Here is a 26,296-nt window from a genome sequence, read left to right on the forward strand (position 1 = left end):
CACCCTCCCAGTGAAAAAGTTTGTCCTAATATCCAACCTAAACCTCCCCCACTGCAACTTGAGACCATTACTCCTTGTTCTGTCATCTGCCACCACTGAGAACAGCTGAGCTCCATCCTCTTTGGAACCCCCTTTCAGGTAGTTGAAAAAACTATCAAATCCCCCCTCATTCTTCTCTTCTGCAGACCAGTTCCCTCAGTTTCTCCTCATAAGTCATGTGCTCCAGCCACCTAATCATTTTTGTTGCCCTCCGCAGGACTCTTTCCAATTTTTCCACATCCTTCTTGTAGTGTGGGGCCCAAAACTGGACACAGTACTCCAGGTGAGGCCTCAACAATGTCGAATAGAGGGGAACGATCACGTCCCTCGATCTGCTGGCAATGCCCCTACTTATACAGCCCAAAATGCTGTTAGCCTTCTTGGCAACAAGGGCACACTCATATCCAGCTTCTCGTCCACTGTAACCCCTAGGTCCTTTTCTAGAACTGCTGCCTAGCCACTCGGTCCCTAGTCTGTAGCAGTGCATGGGATTCTTCCGTCCTAAGTGCAGGACTCTGCACTTGTCCTTGTTGAACCTAATCAGATTTCTTTTGGCCCAATCCTCTAATTTGTCTAGGTCCCTCTGTATCCTATCCCTACCCTCCAGCGTATCTCCCACTCCTCCCAGTTTAGTGTCATCTGCAAAGTTGCTGAGGGTGTAGTCCACACCATTCTCCAGGTCATTAATGAAGATATTGAACAAAACCAGCCCCAGGACCGACCCTTGGGGCACTCCGCTTGATACTGGCTGCCAACGAGACATTGAGACATTGATCACTACCAGTTGAGCCCGATGATCTAGCCAGCTTTCTATCCACCTTATAGTCCATTTATCCAGCCCATACTTCTTTAACTTGCTGGCATGAATACTGTGGGAGACAGTATCAAAAGCTTTGCTAAAGTCAAGGAATAACCTATCCACTGCTTTTCCCTCATCCACAGAGCCAGTTATCTCATCATAGAAGGCAATTAGGTTAGTTAGACATGACTTGCCCTTGGTGAATCCATGCTGACTGTTCCTGATAACTTACCTCTCCTCTAAGTGCATCAGAATTGATTCCTTGAAGACCTGATCTATGATTTTTCCAGGGACTGAGGTGAGGCTGACTGGCCTGTAGTTCCCTGGATTCTCCTCCTTCCCTTTTTTAAAGATGGGCACCACATTAGCCTTTTTCCAGTCATCCAGGACCTCCCCGGATCACCATGAGTTTCCAAAGATAATGGCCAATGGCTCTGCAATCACATCCACCAACTCCTTTAGCATCCTCTGATGCATCCGGCCCCATGGACTTCTGCTTGTCCAGCTTTTCTAAATAGTCCTGAACCACTTCTTTCTCCACAGAGGGCTGGTCACCTCCTCCCCATGCTGTGCTGCCCAGTGCAGTAGTCTGGGAGCTGACCTTGTTCGTGAAGACGGGCAAAAAAAGCATTGAGTACATTAGCTTTTTCTACATCCTCTGTCACTAGGTTGCTTCCCTCATTCAGGAACGAGCCCCCACTTTCCTTGACTTTCTTCTTGTTACTCTTAACATCCCTTGGTAGCTGCAACTCCAAGTGTGAGTTGGCCTTCCTGATTTCACTCCTGCATGCCCAAGCAATATTTTTATACTCCTCCCTGGTCATTTGTCCAATCTTCCACTTCTTGTAAGCTTCTTTTTTGTGTTTAAGATCAGCAAGGATTTCACTGTTAAACCAAGCTGGTCGCCTGCCATATTTACTATTCTTTCTACACATCGGGATGGTTTGTTCCTGCAACCTCAATAAGGATTCTTTAAAATACAGCCAGCTCTCCTGGACTCCTTTCCCCCTCATGTTATTCTCCCAGGGGATCCTGCCCATCAGTTCCCTGAGGGAGTCAAAGTCTGCTTTTCTGAAGTTCAGGGTCCGTATTCTGCTGCTCTCCTTTCTTCCTTGTGTCAGGATCCTGAACTCGACCATCTCATGGTCACTGCTTCCCAGGTTCCCATCCACTTTTGCTTCCTCTACTAATTCTTCCCAGTTTGTAAGCATCAGGTCAAGAAGAGCTCTGCCCCTAGTTGGTTCCTCGAGCACTTGCACCACGAAATTGTCCCCTACACTTTCCAAAAACTTCCTAGATTGTCTGTGCACCGCTGTATTGCTCTCCCAGCAGATTTCAGGGTGATTGAAGTCTCCCATGAGAACCAGGGCCTGTGATCTAGTAACTTCTATTAGTTGCCGGAAGAAAGCCTCGTCCACCTCATTCCCTGGTCTGGTGATCTATAGCAGACTCCCACCACGACATCACCTTTGTTGCTCACACTTCTAAACTTAATCCAGAGACTCTCAGGGTTTTTCTGCAGTTTCATACCAGAGCTAGGGTGACCAGATCAGAGAGATAAAATATTGGGACGCGGGGGCGAGCAAAAAAAAAAAAAACAGTTTTGCTGCACACGAAGGGCCCGGGGCCAGGAGCGCAGCGCAGAGGCTGCTCCAGCCCTGCGGCCCGCAGGGCAGCGCGGTGGATCCGGGCGGGGGCAGCGCGGAGCGGGCAGGGGCCGGGTGGGCGGCGCAGGGGTGGGGGCCGAATCCCTGCTGCTGCCGCCGCCGGGGGAGCCCCGCGCCTCTCCCTCCTGCTCTCGGCTGCGCTGCGCTCCAATGGCTGCGGCTCCTTCCCCACACGCGCTGCCCTCCCCACGGAGCCTCCCACCCCCTGGGCACATGCGGTGCATGTCCTGCCGCTGGTGGGGAGCCCCGCGCCTCTCCTGCTCGGCTGCGCTCCAGTGGCTCCTTCCCAGCGGGTGCCCCGTGTCCTGACCAAACATCAGTCGGGACGTGGGACAAAGAAGCAAATATCGGGACAGTCCCGATAAAATCGGGACGTCTGGTCACCCTAACCGGAGCTCTGAGCAGTCATACTGCTCTCTTATATACAATGCAACTCCCCCACCTTTTCTGCCCTGCCTGTCCTTCCTGAACAGTTTATATTAATCCATGACAGTACTCCAATATTCCCCCTTCTAGGGGGAGAATTGCAACTGGGTCCCACACATCACAGGTGAATACTCTAACCGTTGGAATAAAAATTATACGGTAGGCACCACCTCCTCTGGCGATTTTGTGTGGAGTGAGGCAGGAGCGGAATTCATTCCTGCAAGAAACTACTTAAGTTTCTAAGCTGCCTGACTCCAGGCAGTGGGTTCCCATTCGTGGATTGCTAAGCAGAGAGAGATACCTATCTCTGGGAAAGGGACAGGGCTTAGCACACAACCTTGTCCATGGCATCTCCCACTGGCTAGCTCAGGCAGCTCCTTGCCTAGCATTCTGGCTTTTGTGGACAGTGTTCTGAGCTGCCTATCTCTTTCCATTCATTGTATAGGGAGCCTAGGTGCCTACTTCCTACTTTGTGGATTGCAGAGTTGTTCCTGTAATTTTCTAAGCACCTAAAAGTTCAGCACCGTTACTCTCAATGTTGTACCAATTGAGTCGCTTTGTGGACCCCACCTTCAGTGTCCGGAAGTACACAAAGTATTACAGAATCTGCATGCTGACACTAGAGCTGTAGTTAGCACAATCCCTAGGGGATGCTCCTCTGAAGTTCTGGGGCTGGCATCAACAATGTTTCCTAAATCATTTGTTTTGAGAGTTTCTAGGCCATTCAATTGTTGTCATTTTAGCCCACATGTTGGTTGGTCTTATGCATCATGTTTCATCTTCCAGTCACCTACAAGTCATCTATCTAATGTTAGTATTTTTTTTTTTAAATCAGTGACAAAAGTCTTGGTTGTTTGAATTCCATAACTGCTTTTAAAAGTTGTTTGAAAACTAGTTAGTGTGGCTTGCCAGACCTTTTGGGTTTTTGGGGAGAGAAATTGTGAAGAAAACTCAAGTAACTCTTCTATGTAACATTAACCAAGGGCTGAGATAGAACTCCATCTCTTCTGTCTGATGGGTATGTTGTTGTTGTTTGTCAATACAATGAACTTCTGGTCTGGGCAAAAGTGATTTTCTTTTCTTTTTTTTTTAATTTGCCGTTTCTGCTTGTGAAAAGCTGCTTTCTATTTTCTACAAAAAATAGAGGGGAAAATTAAAGAGGCTTAATAGGTCAGCTGACACTGTGATTGGTGGGTAGTGGGTGAAGACATATGTGTTGGGAAAAAATTTCAAGCCGCTTTTTCTTAAAAAGCAAGGATCATAGTCTTTTCTCCTTTACCCTACCACCACCCCAGTGGAGTAGTGCCAGTTGTAACTGGGGAGAATTTGGTGCCAAATATCTATTGGACTATATATAATATTTGTGTTTGTATTGTCTGAGTTTATTACCCAAAGAATATGATCCTCTCTCTCATTGGTGTCAATGAGAATAATCTGGACCTCCTCACCAGTTTTTTCAAAGCATGACATATGGTGCAAGAGTGGGCAGAAGGTGATGGCTTGCTTATTTTTTCCCAAGGTTAAACGCAAGATCAAAGCAACAAGTAGGCTAGAGTAAACAAACAAAGCACATAAAAAAGCAAACAGGAAAAAATTAAACAATCAATTAAAACAGTTTTGTTGGACACCCCCCTCTCCTCTGACTGGAGCCTGTGTGTGTCCCCTCCCCAGCGAGCCCTACTCATGGTGCTTTACCGCAGGCAGCGTGGGCCGAGCAGCCCCCTCGGCTCTAAGGAGAGAGCAGCACGTACATAGCGGCCAGGCCTTAGCGTGTAACGCCCGGGCGGGGGGCCCAGAGGAGAGACCCCGGAGAGCCAGGGCTGGAAAGAGCTGTGCTCAGGGGCTTTCTCCCCACGACAATGTGGGGCGCTGGGGCTAAGCACGTGCTAGCGATGGGGCCGCGAACCCCCCGGGCCCTGAGGTACAATCGCACCCGGGCAGCCTGTGGTTGGAGCCCCGGGAGCCCTGAGCGCGCACAACCCTCCGCCCCCCACGGCAGCCCGGCGTCCGCCCACGCCCCTGCCCGCCATTGGGCCCTGTGCCGGGAGCCCCTCCCCAAGCGGGGCTGCAGCCGGGCCCGGGCCGCGCTGGGGGCAGCATGGCAGGGGAGCCGCGCAGCCCGCCGGTGAAGGTGCTGGCCGCCCAGCTGAGGCAGTGCCGGCGGGCCGCGGGCGGGCCCTGGCTGCTGGGACGGGAGGAGGCCGGGCAGGGCCCGCTGGCGGTGCCGGTGGTGTGGATGCAGGGCACGGTGCTGGCGGTGGAGGCCGGGGGCGCCCGGGGCGGCTCGGCCCGGCTGCAGGACGAGAGCGGCCCCTTCACGGTGCTGGGGGTGGAGCGGGTCCCCAAAGGGCGGCCGTGCCTCAGCGCAGGTACCTCCTCGGGGGGCGGCGGCGTGTGGGGGACCCGCATAGAGGGTGTGTACTCCCGCCTCGAGGGGCACAACAGTCCGGCGGGGACGACGACCCCCACGTCCACTGCCATTGTGGGGGGAACTGCGCCTGCCCCGTGGGGTCCCCCCCACCAACTGCCACCAGGAGGACCCCCCCCAGCGCCTTCAGGGGGAGGAGCCCTGCTCCTCCTGTCCCATGGGGAACCCCCCACACAGGGGGGCCCCCAGACACAACTGGGGGGGAGGGCTTACTGCTCCCTTGCCTTGGTGGGTACTCCCCCACATACTGGAAGCCCTACTGTATTTGCCTTGTGGGGTTCCCTGCACACACACACCTGGGAGGGTCTACTTCTCCCTCCCCATGGGTTTCAGTCCTAGGATTCACACGCATACACACAGCGACTCACTACATGCATACAAGGGGGTTATATTGCAGAGGATAGGCAACCTGGAAAGATGTTTATGCCAGATGCTTTCAGGCCCAGATGTTCAGTGCACATAATCATATCTCCAACATTTCGAGAGGGTAAAGTATGCTTCAGGACTAGGAGGCCCTGGCAGCACAGGTGGGTGCTGCCCCAGTGTGGGGAGGCCCTGGTTGGGGCATTACAAAATGAGCCTGTACGACGCTCAGCACACAACAGCAGGTCCTGATGAGGCTCAGCTATCCGCTCCAGGCACTGCAACCTGGCCCCTGGCGCACAGGGTCGCGTTGCACATCACGGCTCAGGATTGGCCTGGCTGCCCCCAAACTTGTATGAATGGTGCTGTTACCTATCACACATGGTCACAGTGCCATTCTAATTTCTCACAGTCAGAGGGCCAGACACACCTGAGCATCACTGGAACCCTGTGTGTCAGGCGCCAGGTTATAACACCTGGAGCATGAAGCCAAGCCCAGCCAGCCCCATGAGACAGAAGCATCTTCAACCAGGACAGGAGGTTTGGGGGTCAAAAAGTCCCGCAAAAGTTGGGACTGCTGGGAGGTATGTATAATTGTTGCATGGGGGAAGGAATTTCTTCCTAATTCCCACCTGGTGATCAGTTTATGCTTTGAAGCAGGAGGATGTAATAGTCCACCATATATGAGCTAGTGGGACTGCAGATGCTGTTCTTACTCATACTAATACCTAATCCTTTTTCTTAAATGTATGGCCTAATTTTGTGACATGGTAAGAAATTCTCAGCTCTTCACACTATCAAGCCTTTGATGACTCTTAACATTTTTCTCAGAGGCTCTGCCCTGCATCACATTTTGGCAGGTTTGAAACAAAATAATTGAATAGTTTAAAATGAAATAATATTGTTTCCTGAGCAAGAATAATGAAAATGTTGAATGTTAATTGTTTTGTTTTCTCTTTTCTAGGAAAGTATGTAATGGTGATGGGCTTGGTACACTCCTGCAGTCCAGAGCCTATTCTTCAAGCTGTGAAGATGACTGATCTTTCTGATAATCCTATACACAGGAGCATGTGGAGTTTTGAAGTGGAGGATTTGCACAGAAACATTTCTTAGATGCTGGGTATTTTTGTCAGCAGCCCAAAGGACCTGGAAACATAAATGTTTGCTTTTACACCACATGGACCTCAACTCAAAGCATTAGACTCTCAGGAGTAGTTATAGCCTCATCTGGAGAATGCTTTGATAGTCAAATAACTTAGTCCACTAACTAACAGTTTTAAGAGTTATGGACAGGAGACCAAATTTACCATTGGAGAAAATGGGTACAGCTCTACTGACTTCAGTGAATTTGACTGAGATTCAAGATTTTAGAGATCTTTATGCTCATGATAACTCATAGGGAGATGGTTCATTCTCTGCTCCAATAATGTTTTATGCCAACAGACTAAACTGCATTAACTTTCCAGATAATCGTGGGTATTTCAATACTAGCTCCATTATTGTAGCTGTCATGTGTTAGAATGTAGGGCTAGGCAGTCATAGTACCATATTCTGTCCTCCATTTTGCATTACACTCTTGCTGCCAGTGTGAATTCTATACCTGGAATAAGGGCAGAATGTGGTCCATACTGTTTAGATTGTGTTTATGGTAAGGAAATGGTACCTTGGCTCCGTGCTTTTTCTTTCAATAACATCCGTATCCAGTTTGCTTTGTTGACAAGACATATGTCTTTTCTAACTGTAACCATAGTTCGGTGCCTAAAACTCTGCGGGTACAGCATTCATCTCTACAATATTAAGAGTAGCATGGTAACAAAACCTATACTTCCAGTAAACTAAACAGAGATTTGACACAGACTCACAGGGAGTAGATTTATCCAGGTCCAAAAAGTAAGTACTCTCACCACATCACACAGTAAGATTATCTCAGTCTAATTATGCATCTTTATATTAAGTTTTCTTTCCCTGGAAAGACAGTGTTCCAGCATACACTCTCTCTTTAAAGTTACTGTTAAATGTATATTATTTTTACCTTTGTTACACTTGTCCTTTACAGGAAGAGGATGTATGATACTGCTCTTTTGCCCCCAAAATATTGTATTTGGTCAAGTTTCAATGATAATTCATGTGTCCTAAATAAATACCACGTTATCCATATACTGTAGCTCTGTAGGTTGTGGGGAAAGAGACAAGTTCAACAGTATCAAATAACAATGTTAACTAACTTTGAGCCTATGAAAACAAGCTTTTTGCCTTACTATAAACCACAAACTGAATTTAAGATCAGGTATTGCACTTTGAACAAAGCTTTTTCTCACAATTCTATCTTGAAGTAAATATTGTCCTCATATTTGCAGAGGCCCCTTTGAGGGTGTTGATGAAAGCACTTCGATTAGAACTTTGGGACTGCATACTTCCATCCTTGAGTGACCATGTCACTTCAGAGGCCTGGGTATAACTGAGAGGTTGTATTAAATGAGACCTTGTTGATTATATGTGGGATAAGCCAAGACGGGTGTACAGAATTTTGACAGTATGGGTTAAATTTTTTTTTTTTAATGTTGGGGAAAAAGTCCACTTGTAAAATGTAGCCTGCCAGCAAATTCTCCTCGGTGTCAACATTGTCAGACAACCATTTTTAGTTGTTTTGTAACAGGTCCCTTCACTTCTTAATGGTTCTTATTCTAAGAACTTGAATTTCATCTCAGAATGAAGAAAAATAAAGTTCACCTTGACATGCATGGGAATTAGATTGTGTGTAAAAAGTTTTGATGAAAGGGGCCAAATTCAAACCTTGTGTAAGGGAGTGCAACTCTGCTGGCTTCAGTAGACTTGTACCACTTATATCGCAGCTAAATATGGCTCAAAGACCTTTTACTCATAGTTGGCTAGTACATAATGCAACAGATGTGAGTAGTGCATGTTCATTAAATGTATATCTCAGAAGCAATCTTTACTCAGTGTTGACTTAAGTATTGCTGACTTGAATTTAATTAGCAATATCTCTATATCCTCCCCACCCTCCTGGTTCATAAGTCAGGGAAGCCCCAGGGATCCTGCTGACGCTCCGGCTGCTGCCAGGGGCAAGCTCTGGGGTTCCCGCTGCCACTCCTGTCACTGCCGGGGGGGAGGGGAAACCCAGGGGGCCAGCCACTACTCCGGCTGCCCTGGGACCGCTGCTGGGAGACACCAATCTGTGGCGGCTCCCACTGCCCCCGGGACCACTGCTCAGGCAGTCCCCGGGGCCAGCTGCATCAGCCACTGCTTGGACAGTCCCCAGGGCCAGCCACACTCTTCACTACAGAAATCACAGAGCCCTACTTATGAGCAAGCTATGCAGCTCTAGTTTTGGGTTATTAACTATTTTGTTCCTTAAAGTTGAGATTGTCCCAAACTAAATCACTAGATCTGATCACCCCAAGCTTTGGGATGTTTCAGAATCTACATGTGGATCTAAACTTTGTAGTTGGAGTTCTCTACTTCTATAAAAACTCAAAACTGGAGACAAAACTCTTGGAAAATTGGTGACCTTTGTTTGGCCTAAAGCAATTACTATATTTGACAATCGTTGGCTTGTAAAAGTTGCCTAACTGTAGTGTGGCTTCAGAGTTTCTTTGTAACAAAAAGCAACTTACAAAGTATACTGCAAAGATTTTATGTGGATTTTTTTTATAATAGCATTAGATGGTTAGACCAGCCTGAGTCGTTGAAACCAGGTTCTTTTCTGGGAACTCAAAACTGAAACAGGTTCCTAAAAAAGTTGAACTTGGAGCTTGTTAGCAAATGAACAGTTCTCTCTTTTCAGAGCTTTTGCCCTTGCTTCATATTTATAAAACAGCAACAATGTTGTGTTTTGCTCAGTGAATTGCTGTTGACTAGGCACGTGGACAATATGTCCCAAGTTTTATGGTATTGTCTGTGGTACTTGTCTGTGGTTGTGTAACTTATTGTGCAACAATGCAAGTGGTGAAATAAGTTTCCTTCAAGTCTTTCCATTTCCTAGTCCACACACTGACTTTCTTTTTCTAGAGCCTAGGACTTGGAAGGGGAATGGGAGGTGTCCATGTGAATTTGAGTGCTTTGGGGTAAATAAAGGAAATAAGAAATGCTTACTATATGAGTTGTAGGCACTAGAAATACTGAGTACTCACTATTTTTCAAAGGGCTTGATACTCTACATCTCCCTGCAGGGAAGGCCAGTATTGATATGTATGGTTGTTGAGGTACAATGAAGTGAACTGATGTAACTTACCCAAGCTGACACAGACTTTGTGATAGATATCAGTTAAGAACTCAGGAGTTCCTGGCTCTTGCATTGTGTTCAAACTGCACACCTGGTCTGACTAAACCACACGCTTACTTGAGAGAGCATTGATATGTTCCTTACACAGCCTTTCTGCTGTTTGCCATTTTACAGTCTCATTCGCATACTAAAATACTGTCTTTATGTGAAGCATAAATATTTCCACAATACCTTTGGCAAAAGCACTTCACAAATCAAGCTGTCCTAAAATTTTCACTAACAACTTACAACATCACTAGTCCCACTCTAGTTAGCAGCTTAGTGGCCAAGCATCATTTTTTAAATACCTAAAATCCTGAAACTGCAGGTTTGAATAGAAGCAGGGTCAAATCCCAGTGACTCTGAAGGGACATATTCTAGGAGGGCTTGTGACTTCTGAGAATCATAAAAAGATTTTAGGTGGTCTGAGTGATGGTTTTTGCGCTCTCATAATCTCTGGCCACTGTCTGTTTTACTCTTCTTGTCATGTTCTATAGATGAAATAGCAATGCACTGCTGCCATTTTAGCTGCAGAGCTCCCTAAGCCAGTCAACAGGAAGTGCAAGAATGTGTATTTTGCACTCTCCTCCCCAAAGGCTCTGCCAGTTTGATACATGAAAGACCTGATCTGACCCAGTTCAGGGAGCTACTTTTCCATCACGATGGCATCCTGCCATCGTTTCTGGGGAAGCTATAAATTGCCCACTTAAAAATCATCAAGAAGAAAACTTACCGTGCAAAACAGTAACACAAGAATGCTTAAAAAATGATTGGCCTGTTTTGTTAACAGAGGAATGGATAAGAAAGATATTACAGGTTTCAGAGGTTGCTGCTGTTTTAACTCAACAGTATTTTTGTACAGATGTCTACTTTACAAGAAGCACTGCTCGATGGGTACTTATTGGCATCTCTGTTGGCAGTCTCTGCAGAGAATGGGCATGGAGAATGGAGTAGTCCCTCCAAGACACAGCTGGTACACAATTATGGGGCAAAGTGGGGAAACTTGTGCTGCTCTTGCCCATGCTGTACTTATTCTGTGGATAAAGCAAGAACGTCAGTTCAACCCTAAATTCACCAGCAAATAATTTATTTAAAAAGTAGCTTTGTTTTTTAAATTGGTATCTTGTTTTCAGTAAGTGCATTGTACAGACACTTTGAGAACAACCTGTTTTTCTTTCTTGGTTTGAGTTCTATATTAATATCACTTACAGTTTACTTTGTTGTTAGGGTGTTTGGAGAGAAGCTTTTCAGTGTTTGAACAGCAGAGATAGGAGGCAAAAATCAAAAGTTTTCTGTTGAACTTGGTGTTAGCACCACCTCCTGGTCATTCAGTGGCATGAGTGTACTGGTAATACATGTCAGCATAGCTCAGTATGCATGTATGACTTTAGGTATATTACTGAATGCCTGTTAGCTTTCTCACCTATTGTACTGATAAGTATATGGATGCTCACCCTTTCATTTCTATAAGGTGGATAGATCTCAGAAAGGCTCACGATGGGTTTAGTGTTGCCCATCACACCCCAATTGTATATCATATTTGACTTTGTTTGTAATATAAAATGTGGAATATTTAAACACTAATTAAAGAGTAATGTTTTTTGATGGATACAGTTATTTTAATGTATTAAGGCATGATGCAGTCTGTTAAACAGGTGTTGCATTTTGTGCCAGAAGTGTCCGCACCTTGTACATCACCTAGTATCTTACCTATCTTGCAGGGGCATGATGTGAGACTTAATTTTTTAACCTGTGGAAAGCATTTTGAGCTTGCCAGATACAACAGCAGAACAAAATACTCCACCACTAGGCTTTTGCTTGGCAAAACCCATTTGTCAGTGTCTTGCTTAATCTCCTCTGGGCCTTCTTCCATGCACCACCCTCCTCTGTGGGTACAACCACTCAGTACACCTCCACAAGGTCCCTCTTAAAGACTCCCTTCTGCCTTGTCATCTACAATTTCTGTGTATAAAAAAACTCCTCTGTCTACTTCTCTGTATGTCCTTAGATTGTGAGCTCTTCAAAGCCAGAACCATCCTCTTCTTGAATGTCTGGCAGGGGCCTAGTACAGTGTGGATGCTAAACTAATAATTGGCCTCAATCTCCATTGTGGGCTCTAGCTGTACTTTAATATAAATACTAAAAAGTATTAATTTAAAGCAGCAATGAGAGCTCTTATTAATTTCTATCTGACTGTTCTCAGACTCTCTATGTGCTGACATTTCACGTTGTCCTTGCAGTTCAAATGTTTCCATGAGTATGATCTCAGCAGGCATATGAGTGCTTGGAATTACCAGCACAAATTGGCCGATTTTTTTTTTTTAAAAGAAGAAATTTGTATAACAAAGTCCCTATTCACCATTTACAAAGCTCCTATAAATCGTCAGACCAACTTCCAAATAATTTCATGGCAACCTAATCTTCACATGTTTAAACCTCAGACTTGCTAGCACCACCTTTTTGATCAGCATGGGTGGGATTTTTTTTGTCTTCCTAAAACTATGGTATAAAACCACACTGTAGACAGTCTCTCAAGGAGCTTAGACCTTGTTTTTTGTGAGGGGGCGGGGAGAGTCCCTGTCCACATTGGTTAGAGAAACCAGGCTAGCAATGGTCATATTTAAATGCCTTATAAACAGCCCTTACCATAGTTTCATATATGTGCCCTGAACACGTATCTACTCCCAGGAAGTCTCCTGTGCTTGCAAGAACTCCCACTGACCTGAATGGGGCTTCCAATCTGCCCATGTGGAGCATCTTTGCAGAATTGGGTGTGTACAGAAGAAGCCTCTCTATTAACATCAAAACTGTATTAGAACCATGATATGGAATTGTACATTAGCTCTGTGAATGCTGCTTAAATATGATAAAATACATAGTGTACACAGGACCTTAGAAACTAATAAGGTTGGCAAAAATGGTGGAGCCATAGATCACATCCTGGATTAGAAACTTTTTCTACTGTTGAGCTATGTTAGCCATGAAACTGGGGATATCCCCATCTATTCTTGGATAAACATCAAGGACAAAAGCAAATCATTCTTGTTTGAACACCTCGGACAGACAGCACCTGCTCTCATCCATTGATACAGGTAATGTGGAATTTGACTGTTTATCTAAGGTATTATTTGTAAAGCACCTATAATCTTGCTACCTAGATATGAAAGAAATAGTGTAGCAGATAAAAATTGCAAAGAAGGAAGTTTTCCTGTTTCCATACCACCACCATGGCCTTTTGCCCAGCAGACAGGCACATGGATTTGCCTGCAAGTTAAAGCCATTTTAAAATGTAGCTATTTGTTTGGAGTACTCCATACCCTGTCTTTCCCCTACTCCTCTTTGAAATCTATTGTTATTTATAGACACAAATTATAAAATAACTCTGGCCATCAATATGACTTTACTTCTAAGTGATTGGACTTTTCAGAGACCATAAATGGAGAGCAAACTGCAAAGTACTAATACAAAATGGCTGTGTGATGAGATAGATAGATTAGATAGCTCTTGAGTTTAGTAATGCTTTTGATACAGTCCCACGTGGCATTCTCATAAGCAAACTAAGAAATGTGATCTAGGTGAAATTACTGTAAGGTGGGTGAACAACTATTTGAAAGACCATACTCAAACAGTAGTTCTCAAAAGTTTGCTGACAAAGTGGGAGGTGAGTCCTGGGTCTTGGAATTTTCATTAATAATTTGCATAACGGAGTGGTGAGTATGCTCATAAAATTTCAGATGATTCCAAACAGGGAGGGGTTGCAAGCACCTTGGAGGACAGAATTACAATTTAAAATGACCTTGAAAATGGGAGAATTGGTCTGAAATCAACAAGATGAAATTCAATAAAGACACGTGCAAACTACTTCACTTAAGAAGGAAAAATCAAATGTACAACTACAAAATTGTGGGTCACAGGCTAGGTGGTAGCACTGCTGAAAAGAAGCTGGGGGGTTGTGAAGCACAAAGAATATAAATCAATGATCTATTCCAATTGTGGGAAAGGCAAATATTTTGGGGAGTATTAACAAGAGTGTCATATGCAAGGCACTGGAGATAATTGTCTCACTCTCCAGTAACTCCTTGCTTAACATTGTAGTTATGTTCCTGAAAAATGTGATTTTAAATGAAACAATGTTAAGCAAATCCAATTACCCCATAAGAATTAATGTAAAGGGCGTGGGGGTTAGGTTCCAGGGAAATAGTTTTCACCCAACAAAAGACTCTCTCTCTCTCTCTCTATATATATATATACACACACACACACACTATAAGATTTAAACAATTTAATACTAGCACACAGCGATGATGATTGCGAAGCTTGGTTGAGGTGGTGAAGTCAGAAGGTGGGATATTTCCCAGGGAATGCCTTACTGCTAAATGATGAACTAGCAATCGGCTGAGCCCTCAAGGGTTAACCCGTTGTTGTTAATGTAGTCTCACACTCTACAAGGCAGCACGAATGGAGGGAGGGGAGACAGCATGGCAGAGAGAGAGACACACACCATGTGTGAGAGAGAGAGCTGCGCATTGCCCCTTTAAGTATGCTGACCCCACGCTAAGTACACTGCTTTTTTAAGTAACTTGGCAAGTTGAGACAGCAGCTGCTGTCGGCAGGCTCCTTCCATCCTGAGTCCTGTCGTGTCCCCCCTCTGCTCTATGGAGATGGGGTAAGTGGGGGGCAGGAGCAGGGGGACACCTGACAGTACCACCTCTTCCTCCCCCGCCCCTGCACAGCAAGCAGGAGGCTCTGGGGAGCAGCTCCAAGGCAGAGGGCAGGAACAGCACATGGCACTGGGGGAAGGGACAGCTTAACTGCCTGCAATGGATGGTTGCTGCACAGGGAACTTAGGGTAACTGATGCGGGGGGAGCCTGCTGGTCCACCCTGGTTCCAAGCCCCCACCAGCTAGCTCCAACAGACTGCTCTTCCTGCAAGAAGTGGCCAAAGCAAGCGGCTGCCAAACGATGTTATAAGGGAGCATTGTGCAACTTTAAATGAGTATATTCCCTAATTGAGCAGCAACATAACAACGTTAACCGGGATGACTTTAAGTGCGGAGTTACTGTACTTGGCACTGGTGAGGGCCTAGATGGCGTATTGTGTGTGACACCTTAGGAAAGATGTGGACAAATTGAAGAGAGTCCAGAGAACAGCAATGAAAGTGATAAAAGTTTAGAAGCCCTGACCTCTGAGGAATGGTTGAAAAACCTGGGGCATGTTTAAGCTTGAGAAAAGACAACTGATGGAGGGACCTTACATAAGAACAGCCATACTGGGTCAAACCAAAGGTCCATCCAGCCCAGTATCCTGTCTACTGACAGTGACCAATGCCAGGTGTCCCAGAGGGAGCGAACCTAACTTTCAAATATGTTAAGGGCTGTTATAAAGGTCTATGCCTACTGAAGGTAGGACAAATAGTAATGGGCTTAATCTGCTGCAAGGGAGTTTCAGGGTAGCTATTGGGGGGGGGGCGGGAAGGGAGGGGTGAATTGACAATAAGAGTCATTACGTGCTCAAACAGATGTCCAAGGGCTGTGACTTTCCCCTCATTGGAGGTTTTTAAAGATCAGGTTGGACAAACACCCATCAGAGTTAGCCTAGGTTTACTTTGTCCTGCCTCAGTGCAAGGGCTAGAGTTGATGACGTCTTTTGAGCTCCCTTCCAGCCCTATAGTTCTATGATTCTGTGATATAGCTGTCCTTTCCCCAGCAATACCTTATTTCCTATCCACCTTGTTTCTGTTACCTTCCCACAGTGCAGTTACCTATATGACCTTTTTCCCAGCATGCTTTTCTAGGGAGCTGGCCCTTTATAGTTGGCAGAAACAAACAGCTGCAGCCTTACCATGGCCATTTTGGAACTGATTACTGCTTCCTTTTCTTTCCTAGCTGGTGAGCACTTTTAATTTTTGTTATATTTTCTGTGTTTTGTGCCCAAGGAGATGGAATGTTCTCAGAGACTGCAAAATGATTTGGGGGGCTGTGTAAGGTTACCGTATCTAATAAATAAAAAAAGAGGACCCTCCACAGGCCCTGGCCCCGCCCATTTCCCCACCCCTAACTCCGCCTCCTCCTCCCTCCCACTCCCAGCCACGTGGAAAGGGCTGCCCGAGCGTTACCGGCTTCACAGTTTGCCAGGCAGCCCCCAGACCCTGCGCCCCCGGCCGGCGCTTCCCCAGCGCAGGGTCTGGAGGCTGCCCAGCAAACCGTGAAGCCGGTAGTGCTTGGGCTTCGGGCAGCCCCCTTGCCTCCGGACCCTGCACCCCCAGCCGGGCACTTCCCCTCCCGGGCTCCGGCGGTGCAGGGTCCGGAGGCATGGAGGCTGGAGGCTCTGCTCCTCCCCTGACTCTTCGGCTCTGTTTAAGAGCCGAGCTGCCCCAGCACTACCGGCTTCGGGCAGCCCCCATGCCTCCGGACCCTGCGCCGCCGGAGCCCGGGAGGGGAAGTGCCCGGCCGGCGGCTGGGGTCCGGAGGCAAGGGGGCTGCCTGAAGCCCATAGCGCTTGGGCAGCTCGGCTCTTAAACAGAACCGAAGAGTCAGGGGAGGAGCAGAGCCGCCATTTTCCCGGACATGTTCGGCTTTTTGGCAATTCCCCCCGGACGGGGGTTTGAGTGCCAAAAAGCCGGACATGTCCGGGAAAAAGAGGACGTATGGTAACCCTAGGGCTGTGTGACTAGTAGTGTTGCGAGGGACAACTCACTTACTCGTTGGTTGTGAGGCTATCTTTTCTAGAAGAAATGGCTAATTAAGATTCTCTGTAATGGAGTTTATGTGAAAATGAACAGTTTCTCTTACACAGTTTCTTAGTGAAATAAATTATACTGATTGCCTGAACCAATCCAGTTTCTCATTTACATAGTCATTAGCTGGTGAGTAAACAATGCAGTACTCACAAACTACTGGACGTCTCTTGGCACTGATGTAAATGAGCTGAAAAATCAATATATTCTACTTCAGAGGCAGTGTGAGCTAGTGGTACAGGGCAAGCTGGTTTCTAGTCCCAGCTTTGCCACTGACTTGCTGTGTGATTTTTTGGCAAGTCCCTTAACCTCTGTGTAACTTTATCTTCCTCTGGTTGTGATGTGAAGGCTGAGACTGCTAAAAGTTCCAAGTATGATTTACTCTCCCTATTCATTGGTAACCAATGTGTCTAATCATCTCACTCACTCACTCATGCCCATCACCCCAATCTGGGTATGGGCCGCCTACCACAGATCTCCAGAGTCCTCTATCCTGGGCCATTTACTCTAGCTGGTTCCAGGTATAGCCCATTTTTATGCTATCAGCCTGAAGTTTGCGTTGCTAGGTGTTTCTTGGACGGGTCTCGCTAATGCCTAGTAGGGTCAGGTTGTTTCTCCTCATCTCTGCTGCGACCTGCGCCGTCTTTCTTGACTCGTACATGGTCCTCACGTTCCATGTACCAATGGTAATCCTCCTAGTTGCAAGAAGGGTAACCAGCTTAGTGGCTTCCTCACGACTTTCACCATCCAGCATCATGCGTCTTCGAGTTGAAGGCCCTTCTTTTCCAGGCTAAAAGTCTCTGTTATCTCTATTGTTGGCGTTTCTGTAGCAAGTTAATTTTTTTACGGGGTGGAGTTGCTAGCCCCACGCCCAACCCTCCTCCTTTATCCTGACTTGGGACAGGCAGTTGGCCCCCAAAGGACCTCTCTGGTGGAGATTTTGATCACCTAAGCATTATTAAATATCAGCAATTCTCCTCATGACTCCTGGAATATCACCAGAGCCGGCCCACAACATTTTGGCACCTGAAGCGGATTATATCACACATTTTGTTACACTGACTCTGCTTTTCAGGCATTACTAATATGCTTTTTATCTTACCAGCAAGTAATGTTGACTCTAACATGATTGATACATAGTCACCTTTCCTTGCCTATACAGTTGCCTACGGTATTATGAAGATCATGTAGGCTAATAGTATTGAAAAATGTCACTGACAATCATAGTATAAAATAATAAAGGTTTTCAGATATTGTGGCGATGTTTAGGGTACTCAGCATTGCCTCACCTAAGTCTCTTTGTGGATTTGGGCCTTTATTCAGAATTACATTCTTTTAATGAAAATTTCCCTTCAGGAACTGGCCAGATATCTGCATGCATTTTAAACTCCATTAACTAGATAAACACATTTTGCTCCATAGATCAGGACAACTTTATTTTTAAAGACAATTAATGAAAGTGCATCACAGCAAAAATAAGGAAAGGAAGTAAAAACTTTCATCAACATAATATATATTGCAGGACCCTGTTATTCCAATTTATGACAATAATGCTGAGTAATGGCTATTGAATATTTGCTTTGTGTTTCCCTCACTAAAAATAACCACTTTGAGGTATTCCTAGTGTTGACTGGAAAAATGTGTATTTCAAAAAGAAAATGAGCTTTTCTTATATAAAGATCAAAATATTGAAATCCATTTGATTTAAAATATCAAAAGTAGTTTAGCAGTAAGACTTCAAACAGTGATGTCTAAAGATGCCATCTGCATCCTGTTTATAACTACCAAAAGGTATGGATTAGCTCTGTCACACTATCTAGCACACATGGAAAGATATCTGAAAGTGAGTCTGAAGGAAGGAAGGGGGATGTGCAACTGATAGGTGGGACACTACGGAGAAGATTGTTTCTCTTTGAAAGTGGTGTGCTAATTGAGTTTCATACTGGGAATCAGGCGGGAGAGCACAAGGAATGGCTATTTTTCACCATCTCAAAAGTCCTACTTTTGGAGGGGGTTCTCTTTAGTAAGATGGGTTAGACATAAATCTCTCCAGAACAGATCAAATGGCTGAATTGGATTCCTAGAGAACAACAAAAGATGGTACTTCCATACAATCTTAAGGCTTAGTGTGCTGACAGAGCAGCCAGATTTTACTGAACTGGGGTGGAGGAGAGACAATGTGATTGTTTAATTATATTCAAATTATGAAAATGAGATACTGTAGCTGAAGAGGAGGGCAAAACAAGAGGTTTATTTAAAAAAATAAAAGTTACTCTAACGTGCTCTCTCTCATGTCAGAGTTATCCTGATGTGATTAATATAATGACAAGTAACTGTAAAAATTAAATTTTCTTCAGGCTCTTTAGCCTGAAAAGCTTTTCTTCTTATAATCTGTGCTGTAAATGCTGGCTTTCATGGACACTGTTGCTGTTTTTCCATACTGTTGCTTCTAGGTTATCAAACCAGGGTTTTTTCAGATGTTGAGAGAGCTTTTTCATCTTCAGGGTTCATAGTTGCAATTAAGAGCAAATTCAGACTGCAAGTGAAAAGAGATACAATACTAGACAGTGTTCTCTGGAATCTCAGATGATAAAAAGGCAATTAGTGAATCAAACTATATAAAATAAATACAATCAAATGTCACACTGAATTAGGACACCAATAAAAGGGATCAATGGAAATAAAAGTTTCATTGGGTTATTCCAAAGCAGGACAGGAAGTTTTACTTACACTATGAATATGTGACTTTGTACACTTAAAATTAAATCAGGCCCAGATCTACTCCACCCTAAGTTATATTTAGAAGAAGGAAGTCTTTTTTTCTTTTTAACTAAAGTTTGGCAACACAGATAGGATCCAATGCTGAAATCCCTACTCGGGAAAAACTAGCATTCAAGTCAGGGCAAGTCTTGTTTGAATGAGAACTGCTAGCATTGGCCCAAATGTTGATAGGTCCCCAACAGTACTGAACTCTTAAGGAATTATATAGGTTAATGTTACTAGCTGATTTCACAAACTTCATAGAATATCAGGGTTGGAAGGGACCTCAGGAGGTCATCTAGTCTAACCCCCTGCTCAAAGCAGGACCAATTCCCAGATAGATTTTTACCTCCGTTCCCTAAATGGTCCCCTCAAGGATTGAACTCACAACCCTGGGTTTAGCAGGCCAATGCTCAAATCACTGAGCTATCCCTCCCCCCTTGACAAACTTGGTCATCGGCCTATTGTAAACATGGTTTGCATACATTAACTGAATATTCAGTGTCAGGCACTTTTTTAAAATTTAAACAAATATCTGTCTTTGTATTTAGAGAAGTTAATTCCTCTCTGTGGGTCTTAAATATGCTATTAGAGATGGAGCCCAAATAAAACTGAATACACCTGAGATTTAGTGGGTTTAGAATAAAATCCAGATTCAAATTTTGCAGTTGGGTATTGTCCAGGGGCGGCTCTAGACACCAGCAAAACAAGCAGGTACTTGGGGCGGCCCATTTGCAGAGGCGGCAGGGATCCAGCATGGGAGCTGAGAACCAACAGGGGGCCCTGGGAGCTGTAGTTCCTTGGTTAGCTCCCTGCCTATAGAGCCAGCCCTGGAGCAGGGAAAGAACTACATTTCCCAGCATTCCCTTGGCCACTACCAACAGGAAAGGGAGGGGGAGGGAGTGAGGTAGCTGAGACCTCATGCTGCAGCTTGCTGTGAATGGAGAGCTGCACTGTGAAGGGTAGAGATACCATATTTTAATATTCAAAAGAGAGGACACTCCACTGGTTATGCTGGTCTGAGTGGCACGGTAATGGGGTTGGGGGGTTAGAGAAGGGGTAGGGGATTCAAGAGGGGAGTCAAGGGACAGGGAGCTGGGGGGTTGGATGGGTTGGGGGTTCTGGGGGGGGCCTGTCAGTGGGCAGGGTGGGGAGAGGGGTCAGGACACTCAAGGGACAGGGAGCAGGGAGGGTTGGATGGGTCGGGGGGGGTCCTGTCAGGAGGTGGGGGTCTGGAGAGGGGTCAGGGCAGTCAAGGGACAGGGAGCAGGGAGGGTTGGATGGATCAGGGGTTCTGGGGGGTCTGTTAGGGGGCGGGGTTGTGGAGAGGGGGCGGGGCAGTCAGAGGACAGGGAGCGGGGGGGTTGGATGGGGTGGAGGTCCAGGGAGGCAGGCAGGGGCAGGGAGCAGGGGGGGTTGGATGGGTCAGGGTTCTGGGGGGGGCAGTCAGGGGACAGGCAGCAGTTGGATAGGCATGGGAGTCCCGGGGGCTCTGTCAGGGGGCGGGGATGTGGATAGGGGCCAGGGCAGTCAGGGGACAGATAGGGGGTGGGGTGCTAGGGCAGCAGTTTGGGGGGTGGGTCCCGGGAAGCGGCGATCGGGGGACAAGGAGCAGGGGGGATTAGATAGAGGATGGGGTCCTGGGGGGCGGTTAGGGGCAGGGGTCCCGGGAGGAGGTGATCAGGGGACAAGGAGGAGGGGGGGTTGGATGGGTTGGGGTTTCTGTGGGGGGCAGTCATGGGGTGGGAATTGGGAGGGAGTGGATGGGGACACCCCCAGTGGAGCACAGCCCCCCTCCCCACCCAGAGTGCTGCCGGGATGATGCGCTGAGGCTGCAGGGGAGGGGGGGAGCAAGGGAAGGGCTCTGGCTGCTGGAGGCCCCATGCGAGCAGCTCAATCCATCCGAGCTAGCCTGTCAGCCGCACCGCGCTCTGCATTGGGAGGGAAATCTCGGACCCTTTGAGCGTTTTACAAATTCCTCCCGGACGGCCATTTCCAACCGAAAAAGCTGGACATGTCCGTGAAAATATGGACATATGATAACCCTAGTAGTATGCCCAAGGAGTAGGCTTTGGCCCAGATATCCCCTTCAGAGACTTCCCCAGACTGGATTAGGGATACTGGTGTGACCTCACCTTGCAGCCCCCAAAGAAGGAATTGGGTGGACTAAATGGACAGTGCCCCTCTCTATCTGAAGCCTAGCAAGGGAGGTACGTGGATCCCACTAGAATTTAAAATGAAAAGTAAGGGAGGGGAGGCTCTACTAGGGGACCTGGGCAGCTTTAGATACAGTACCAGGCACATAGGAGGATTTCCACTTCTGAGCCATGGAAGCAGAAATTGACTTTTCCTTTCCAGATTTAGCAAATATTCAGAAAGGGAATCTAGCACCTGCCTTCCAGATTTGAACACCTCATAATTCAGGAGTGCTCAAGCTCAACTTGGGCTGCTGTTACTTCATTTCTCCCAAATCAAATGTACTGATCCACTGTAACTTGCTGTAGGAAAAAGTAGGATAAAATTGAGCAAGAAATGCTTCCCAGTGGTTATTAGGACTGGAATTGCTATTTTCAACAGCCATTGCCATTTTTTTAGTTTTATTTGTTTAAAAGGAAGACAGTGATATTGCATTGGCAAATTCCCCATAGAAAGAAAGATTGGAACAAAAGAATAATAAAGGCACCTCAACTTTTCCTCATTTATGTAGGCCAGTCTTATAATATGCATCCAGATATCCTCCAATCACACAAGCTGAAAATTGTTCCACTTTACTGCAGTTCTGTAACCATATGGGAACCAATCCTGTCTGTGTTCTGTGCACATCCAAAATTCCTGCTGAATGACCTGCCCTGGGAGCGAGTTACCAGTGACCCAGGGCTGGGGTGGAAGGAGGGTGCAGGTGGGGGGAGGGCAGAGCCCAGGGCTGGGGCAGCAGAGGGTGCAGGTGGGGGTGGGGAGAGCCCAGGGCTGGGGTGGGGTGCAGCCAATTTTTTTTTTTTTTTTTTTGCTGGGGGCAGCAAAAAACATAGAACCGGCCCTGGTATTGTCTATACGCTGGGCAGCCCAATCCCCCATATTCCCTACTGATTTATCACGATCTCCTATGAGAAGTATGTAATACTCATGCACACATCTAGAAGTATGCATGCACATACATGTGTACTGAGCGTTCTTTTGATGAGGCTTTATTTATGTGGCCTCATTCACAAATATCTGATGATCGTCCCCTGTGGTCATGTGTAAAAGAATCTTATATCCTTGTAGTTTTTCTAGCTTGTTAAAAATGGAATTGTACGTTTGTAGTCACCAAATCAATTAATGTGTTTACAAATGCCAGGGAATAACTCGTCATATCATTTCATGTATCAAGAGAGCCTCCATTTTCTCATTTCCAAGCCTCAGCAGTGCATACAGCAGACAAATTAGCAGCGTAAATTTAAGTGCTTCAATCCTAGCAACTGCATAATTGCCTTATCTGCATAGTCCTATCACTTACTTACAGTATATGCTTTTCTTTGTAGTAAACAAGTTGTAAATGGGTCATTACATCTTACATTATTATTTGGACAAGTGTGGTAGTAATTAGGATGGCAATGATTTGTATGTCTGTTTCCTTTAATGTTCTCAACAAGTGAAAGTGATGTAAGGACTTCTTTTCTTCCAAATAAAGGACTGTACTCTACATGTAAACAAAATGGTAATTATTGGGGTCAGTTTCAAAGATTCATATGGCCGTTTGTCTCAGAAGATGATTATAGCCTCAAATGTTTCCATATTTGAAGCCATTCTTCATTGCGCTTAGGTGGCATATAATGCAGAACAAGGAACCATGTCAGCAGTTGTAGTAGGTTTTTAATTATTTATCTATCTACTGTAGTCAATAAACAGCACATACAGTTCAAGAAGGGTGCTGTTATCTATAATATCAGGAAACAAAGAGCCAAAACAAATTCTTTGTGCAGGAGGAAGTTGAAGTGTGTTGTAATAATTCAGGAATGCATGTGATTCTGTAGGAAACACCTAAAGTTCAATGTGCCGTTATTTATAATCCCTAAACTACAAGATGTATCAAAACATTGCAATTCTGCCTAAACAGATTGCTTTTCATTTAGCTACTGGTATTGCACACTTGTGTTTACAATGGCTGAGGATCAGCACTAGAGCTACAATGTATGGAGGCAGAGGACAGATGATTCCATACAATGTAAATGGGAATAATAGTAGTTGTCTCTTGCCATTGGGAAATGATCACTATAATTCAGCTGCTTAGAAGAAACGGAACAAGAAGGTAGCCAGAATATAGATGGAATAATGGAATGCGCTACTCCATATGCTGTTGGGCACCATCACTTAGATCAGGTGATGGGCCTGATTCTAATTTCCACACCAGCGTAAATCAGGAATAAGTCTGTGGAGATACATCAACCGACAGCAGTGGCCCAATCTTTCTCTAAATTACTCAAGAGTAACAAACATTCTTTCATCTTGGCAGGGACTCTGGTGTAAATGGTTACAAACCCCAAGGATCACTCCTATGAAAGTTTTCTACCTCTGCGTTCTAACGAGAGAGCAGCGGAGAGATGGATCTGAGATAACTGATGGTCAGATTAAAATAGCGGTTTTTTAATCTTGTATTCTAAGGAATGCAGATCTCATTAAAAAGAGTGGAAGGAAAGGAACCTTTTATGTCTTGTTTGTTTTTTGAATCACAAAATATATATTTTTGATAATATGAATCCAGATAAATATTCAGAAGAAAAACAAAGGAACAAAGCAAAAAGATCATCAAAGAATTAGAAAACATGGAAAAAATAAATTTATAATACTGTAAAAATGTTTTCACTAAGCAAATTCAGAGGAAATAAAGTAGCCAACAGGGAATAAGAAACAGCGGTGGTGTCTGCTCTACTGAGTTAAAAACAAAGGCTGAAATATAAACTGGAGGGACAAAACTGTGGAGATAAGCAAAAAACTGTGGAATAGTGTTTCTGTGATTACTTATAGCCACGTTACTAGATAACATTTGTATGTTAAGTCTGACATCCTAGGCAGAGTGTTTGGGATGAACAGAAATGAAACTTACCACATTGAGAAGGAATTTCCAAGGGGACAAAATTCCTGCTGCACAAGTGGACAAATGCAGCTGCCAAGTTGCAGGCAGCTTTCAACTCACTGGAGTCACAAGCATCATACACGCACATGCTGTAGAACAGCTCAGGGTCCACCTTAAACATGAACAGAATGATACGTAATGTCTCAGTTACATGAAGCAAAGTATACAACTCTTCTAACAGGTTGATGATAATTTGGAAATGTGAATAAACCTTCTTTTAGCTTGTCTTGCGTTGTCAGCCTCAGCTGCACATGAGAATTAACATAGGTGAAAGGAAGGTATTTAGACCATATCAACAGTCTATAAAATAACTCTCACAGTTAATTTGCCTGATTTGCTGTAAAGAATGAAATCAAGAACTTCAGAGGAATTGACTTTTTTCATTCCACATGTCTGGTTTCTGAAATCATTATTAATACATCTTTTATTATGACTGATTCTAGGGCTCTACTGTATTTCCATATTCTACACCAATATGATAAACTACAATGTCAAGCCAAGGTAACATTCCATAGATCAGAGAAACGTATTTATGTGGTGGAGAGAGTGTGACATTTGGTTAGTCCTTCTGTGATACTGTTCTGATCACTACAGAGGATGAGTTTCAACTAAACTCCCGATAGTTAAAAGTAAGGACACTGTGGAATGTTCACCTTCCCTGCAATCTTTCATAATTCATTAATGCAGCTTTGAAGAGTGGTGTTAGGAGGTCCAAACTGATTCCTAGTAATACTTACAACTTTGAAGCAGTTCCTAAGAAGAGAGTGGGGTTCTTGAAAAAACACTTTACAAACTTTTTGCTTAGCTGTGATGGAACACAGTTTCACCTTCTTCTGTACGTAGCTGCAGTGACTGCTCACCTGAGAAAACAAGACTAGTCAATGAATAAACACCCTTTTTTAAAGCACTAATGCACTGTAAACCCCTTCATTTACATTGGGAGAGATCACTGCAAGCACTATAGATCAAGGCTTGTTAGACTTTTTTTTTATGCTGCTCTGAATAATTTTTTATTGTTTCATTAATATTAGGATGTGCCATGCAGTCTTTATAAATGAAACAAAGATTGTATCATCTTATAAATATTACAGGTTAGAAACATTGTTTCCTTTTCTTATCGATTTTTGTGATTCATTAGCTGCTGAAACAAGTTGTTGGCTAGCTGTCTTTTTTTAATCTATCATTTATAACATTATTAAAAGTAGTGCTTTTATTAGGTCCTTTTGTAGAGAGAAAAGTTACTCAGATTCTTTCTGACTATTGTACTTATTAACAAGAATATTTATAAAGTTTTAAGAGAAAATAATCACAAGTGGAAGGTAGTGGCAATGACAAACATTTCTGCACAATGAGATGTGGATGGATTTTTGTGATGCTTGGTTCAGGTCCAAACACAAAATAGTGATAATGCAACATCAACAAAATCAGAAATGAGCAGCATTCACTGCAATGCTGTGATTTGTTTGGCACAAACATTGCAAATGCACATTTGTAGATCAGATCAGTACGCCATGTGGTCAACCCTATATTCAGGCAGAACACAAAGGTAAGCTCCCAAACAATTATTTTTCTATGCAGGTGTTCAATTGCATGGCTCCTGGCCTGCAAAGTCTCCTGTGGCCTCACGTTCTGCAGTTCAGGGCTCTCCTGGGAACTGCACCGGGGAAAGGAGCAGAACACCA

General features: G+C 44.9%; 2 protein-coding genes across 2 annotated transcripts in view; one reads left to right on the forward strand and one right to left on the reverse strand.

Moving 5' to 3' along the window:
- The first annotated feature begins 4,979 nt into the window (after nucleotides 1–4,979).
- Nucleotides 4,980–11,613, forward strand: RMI2 (RecQ mediated genome instability 2). Its single transcript, XM_054042465.1, has 2 exons — nucleotides 4,980–5,300; nucleotides 6,687–11,613. Exons 1-2 carry the CDS (start codon nucleotides 5,030–5,032, stop codon nucleotides 6,833–6,835), a joined length of 420 nt encoding a protein of 139 aa, XP_053898440.1. The 5' UTR covers nucleotides 4,980–5,029; the 3' UTR covers nucleotides 6,836–11,613.
- Nucleotides 11,614–18,156: 6,543 nt separating this feature from the next.
- LOC128844959 (uncharacterized) overlaps nucleotides 18,157–26,296 on the reverse strand; it is a 188,726-nt gene continuing 180,586 nt past the window's right edge. Inside the window, exons 72-74 of the mRNA XM_054043145.1 lie at nucleotides 25,352–25,474; nucleotides 24,585–24,726; nucleotides 18,157–19,277 (exon numbers count right to left, since the gene is read on the reverse strand). Coding sequence (XP_053899120.1) covers nucleotides 19,273–19,277; nucleotides 24,585–24,726; nucleotides 25,352–25,474 — 270 coding nt within the window. The 3' untranslated portion in view covers nucleotides 18,157–19,272. The remainder of the gene's footprint in view (nucleotides 19,278–24,584; nucleotides 24,727–25,351; nucleotides 25,475–26,296) is intronic.

This window comes from Malaclemys terrapin, chromosome 10 (assembly GCF_027887155.1).
Source record: "Malaclemys terrapin pileata isolate rMalTer1 chromosome 10, rMalTer1.hap1, whole genome shotgun sequence".
NCBI lineage: Eukaryota > Metazoa > Chordata > Testudines > Emydidae > Malaclemys > Malaclemys terrapin.

Excerpts from the sequence above, each read along its gene's own strand:
- RMI2 (XM_054042465.1), top strand. The coding sequence starts at position 5,030 with ATGGCAGGGGAGCCGCGCAGCCCGCCGGTGAAGGTGCTGGCCGCCCAG. Across the intron at positions 5,301-6,686 it reads GCGGCCGTGCCTCAGCGCAG|GAAAGTATGTAATGGTGATG; the intron begins GTACCTCCTCGG and ends TCTCTTTTCTAG.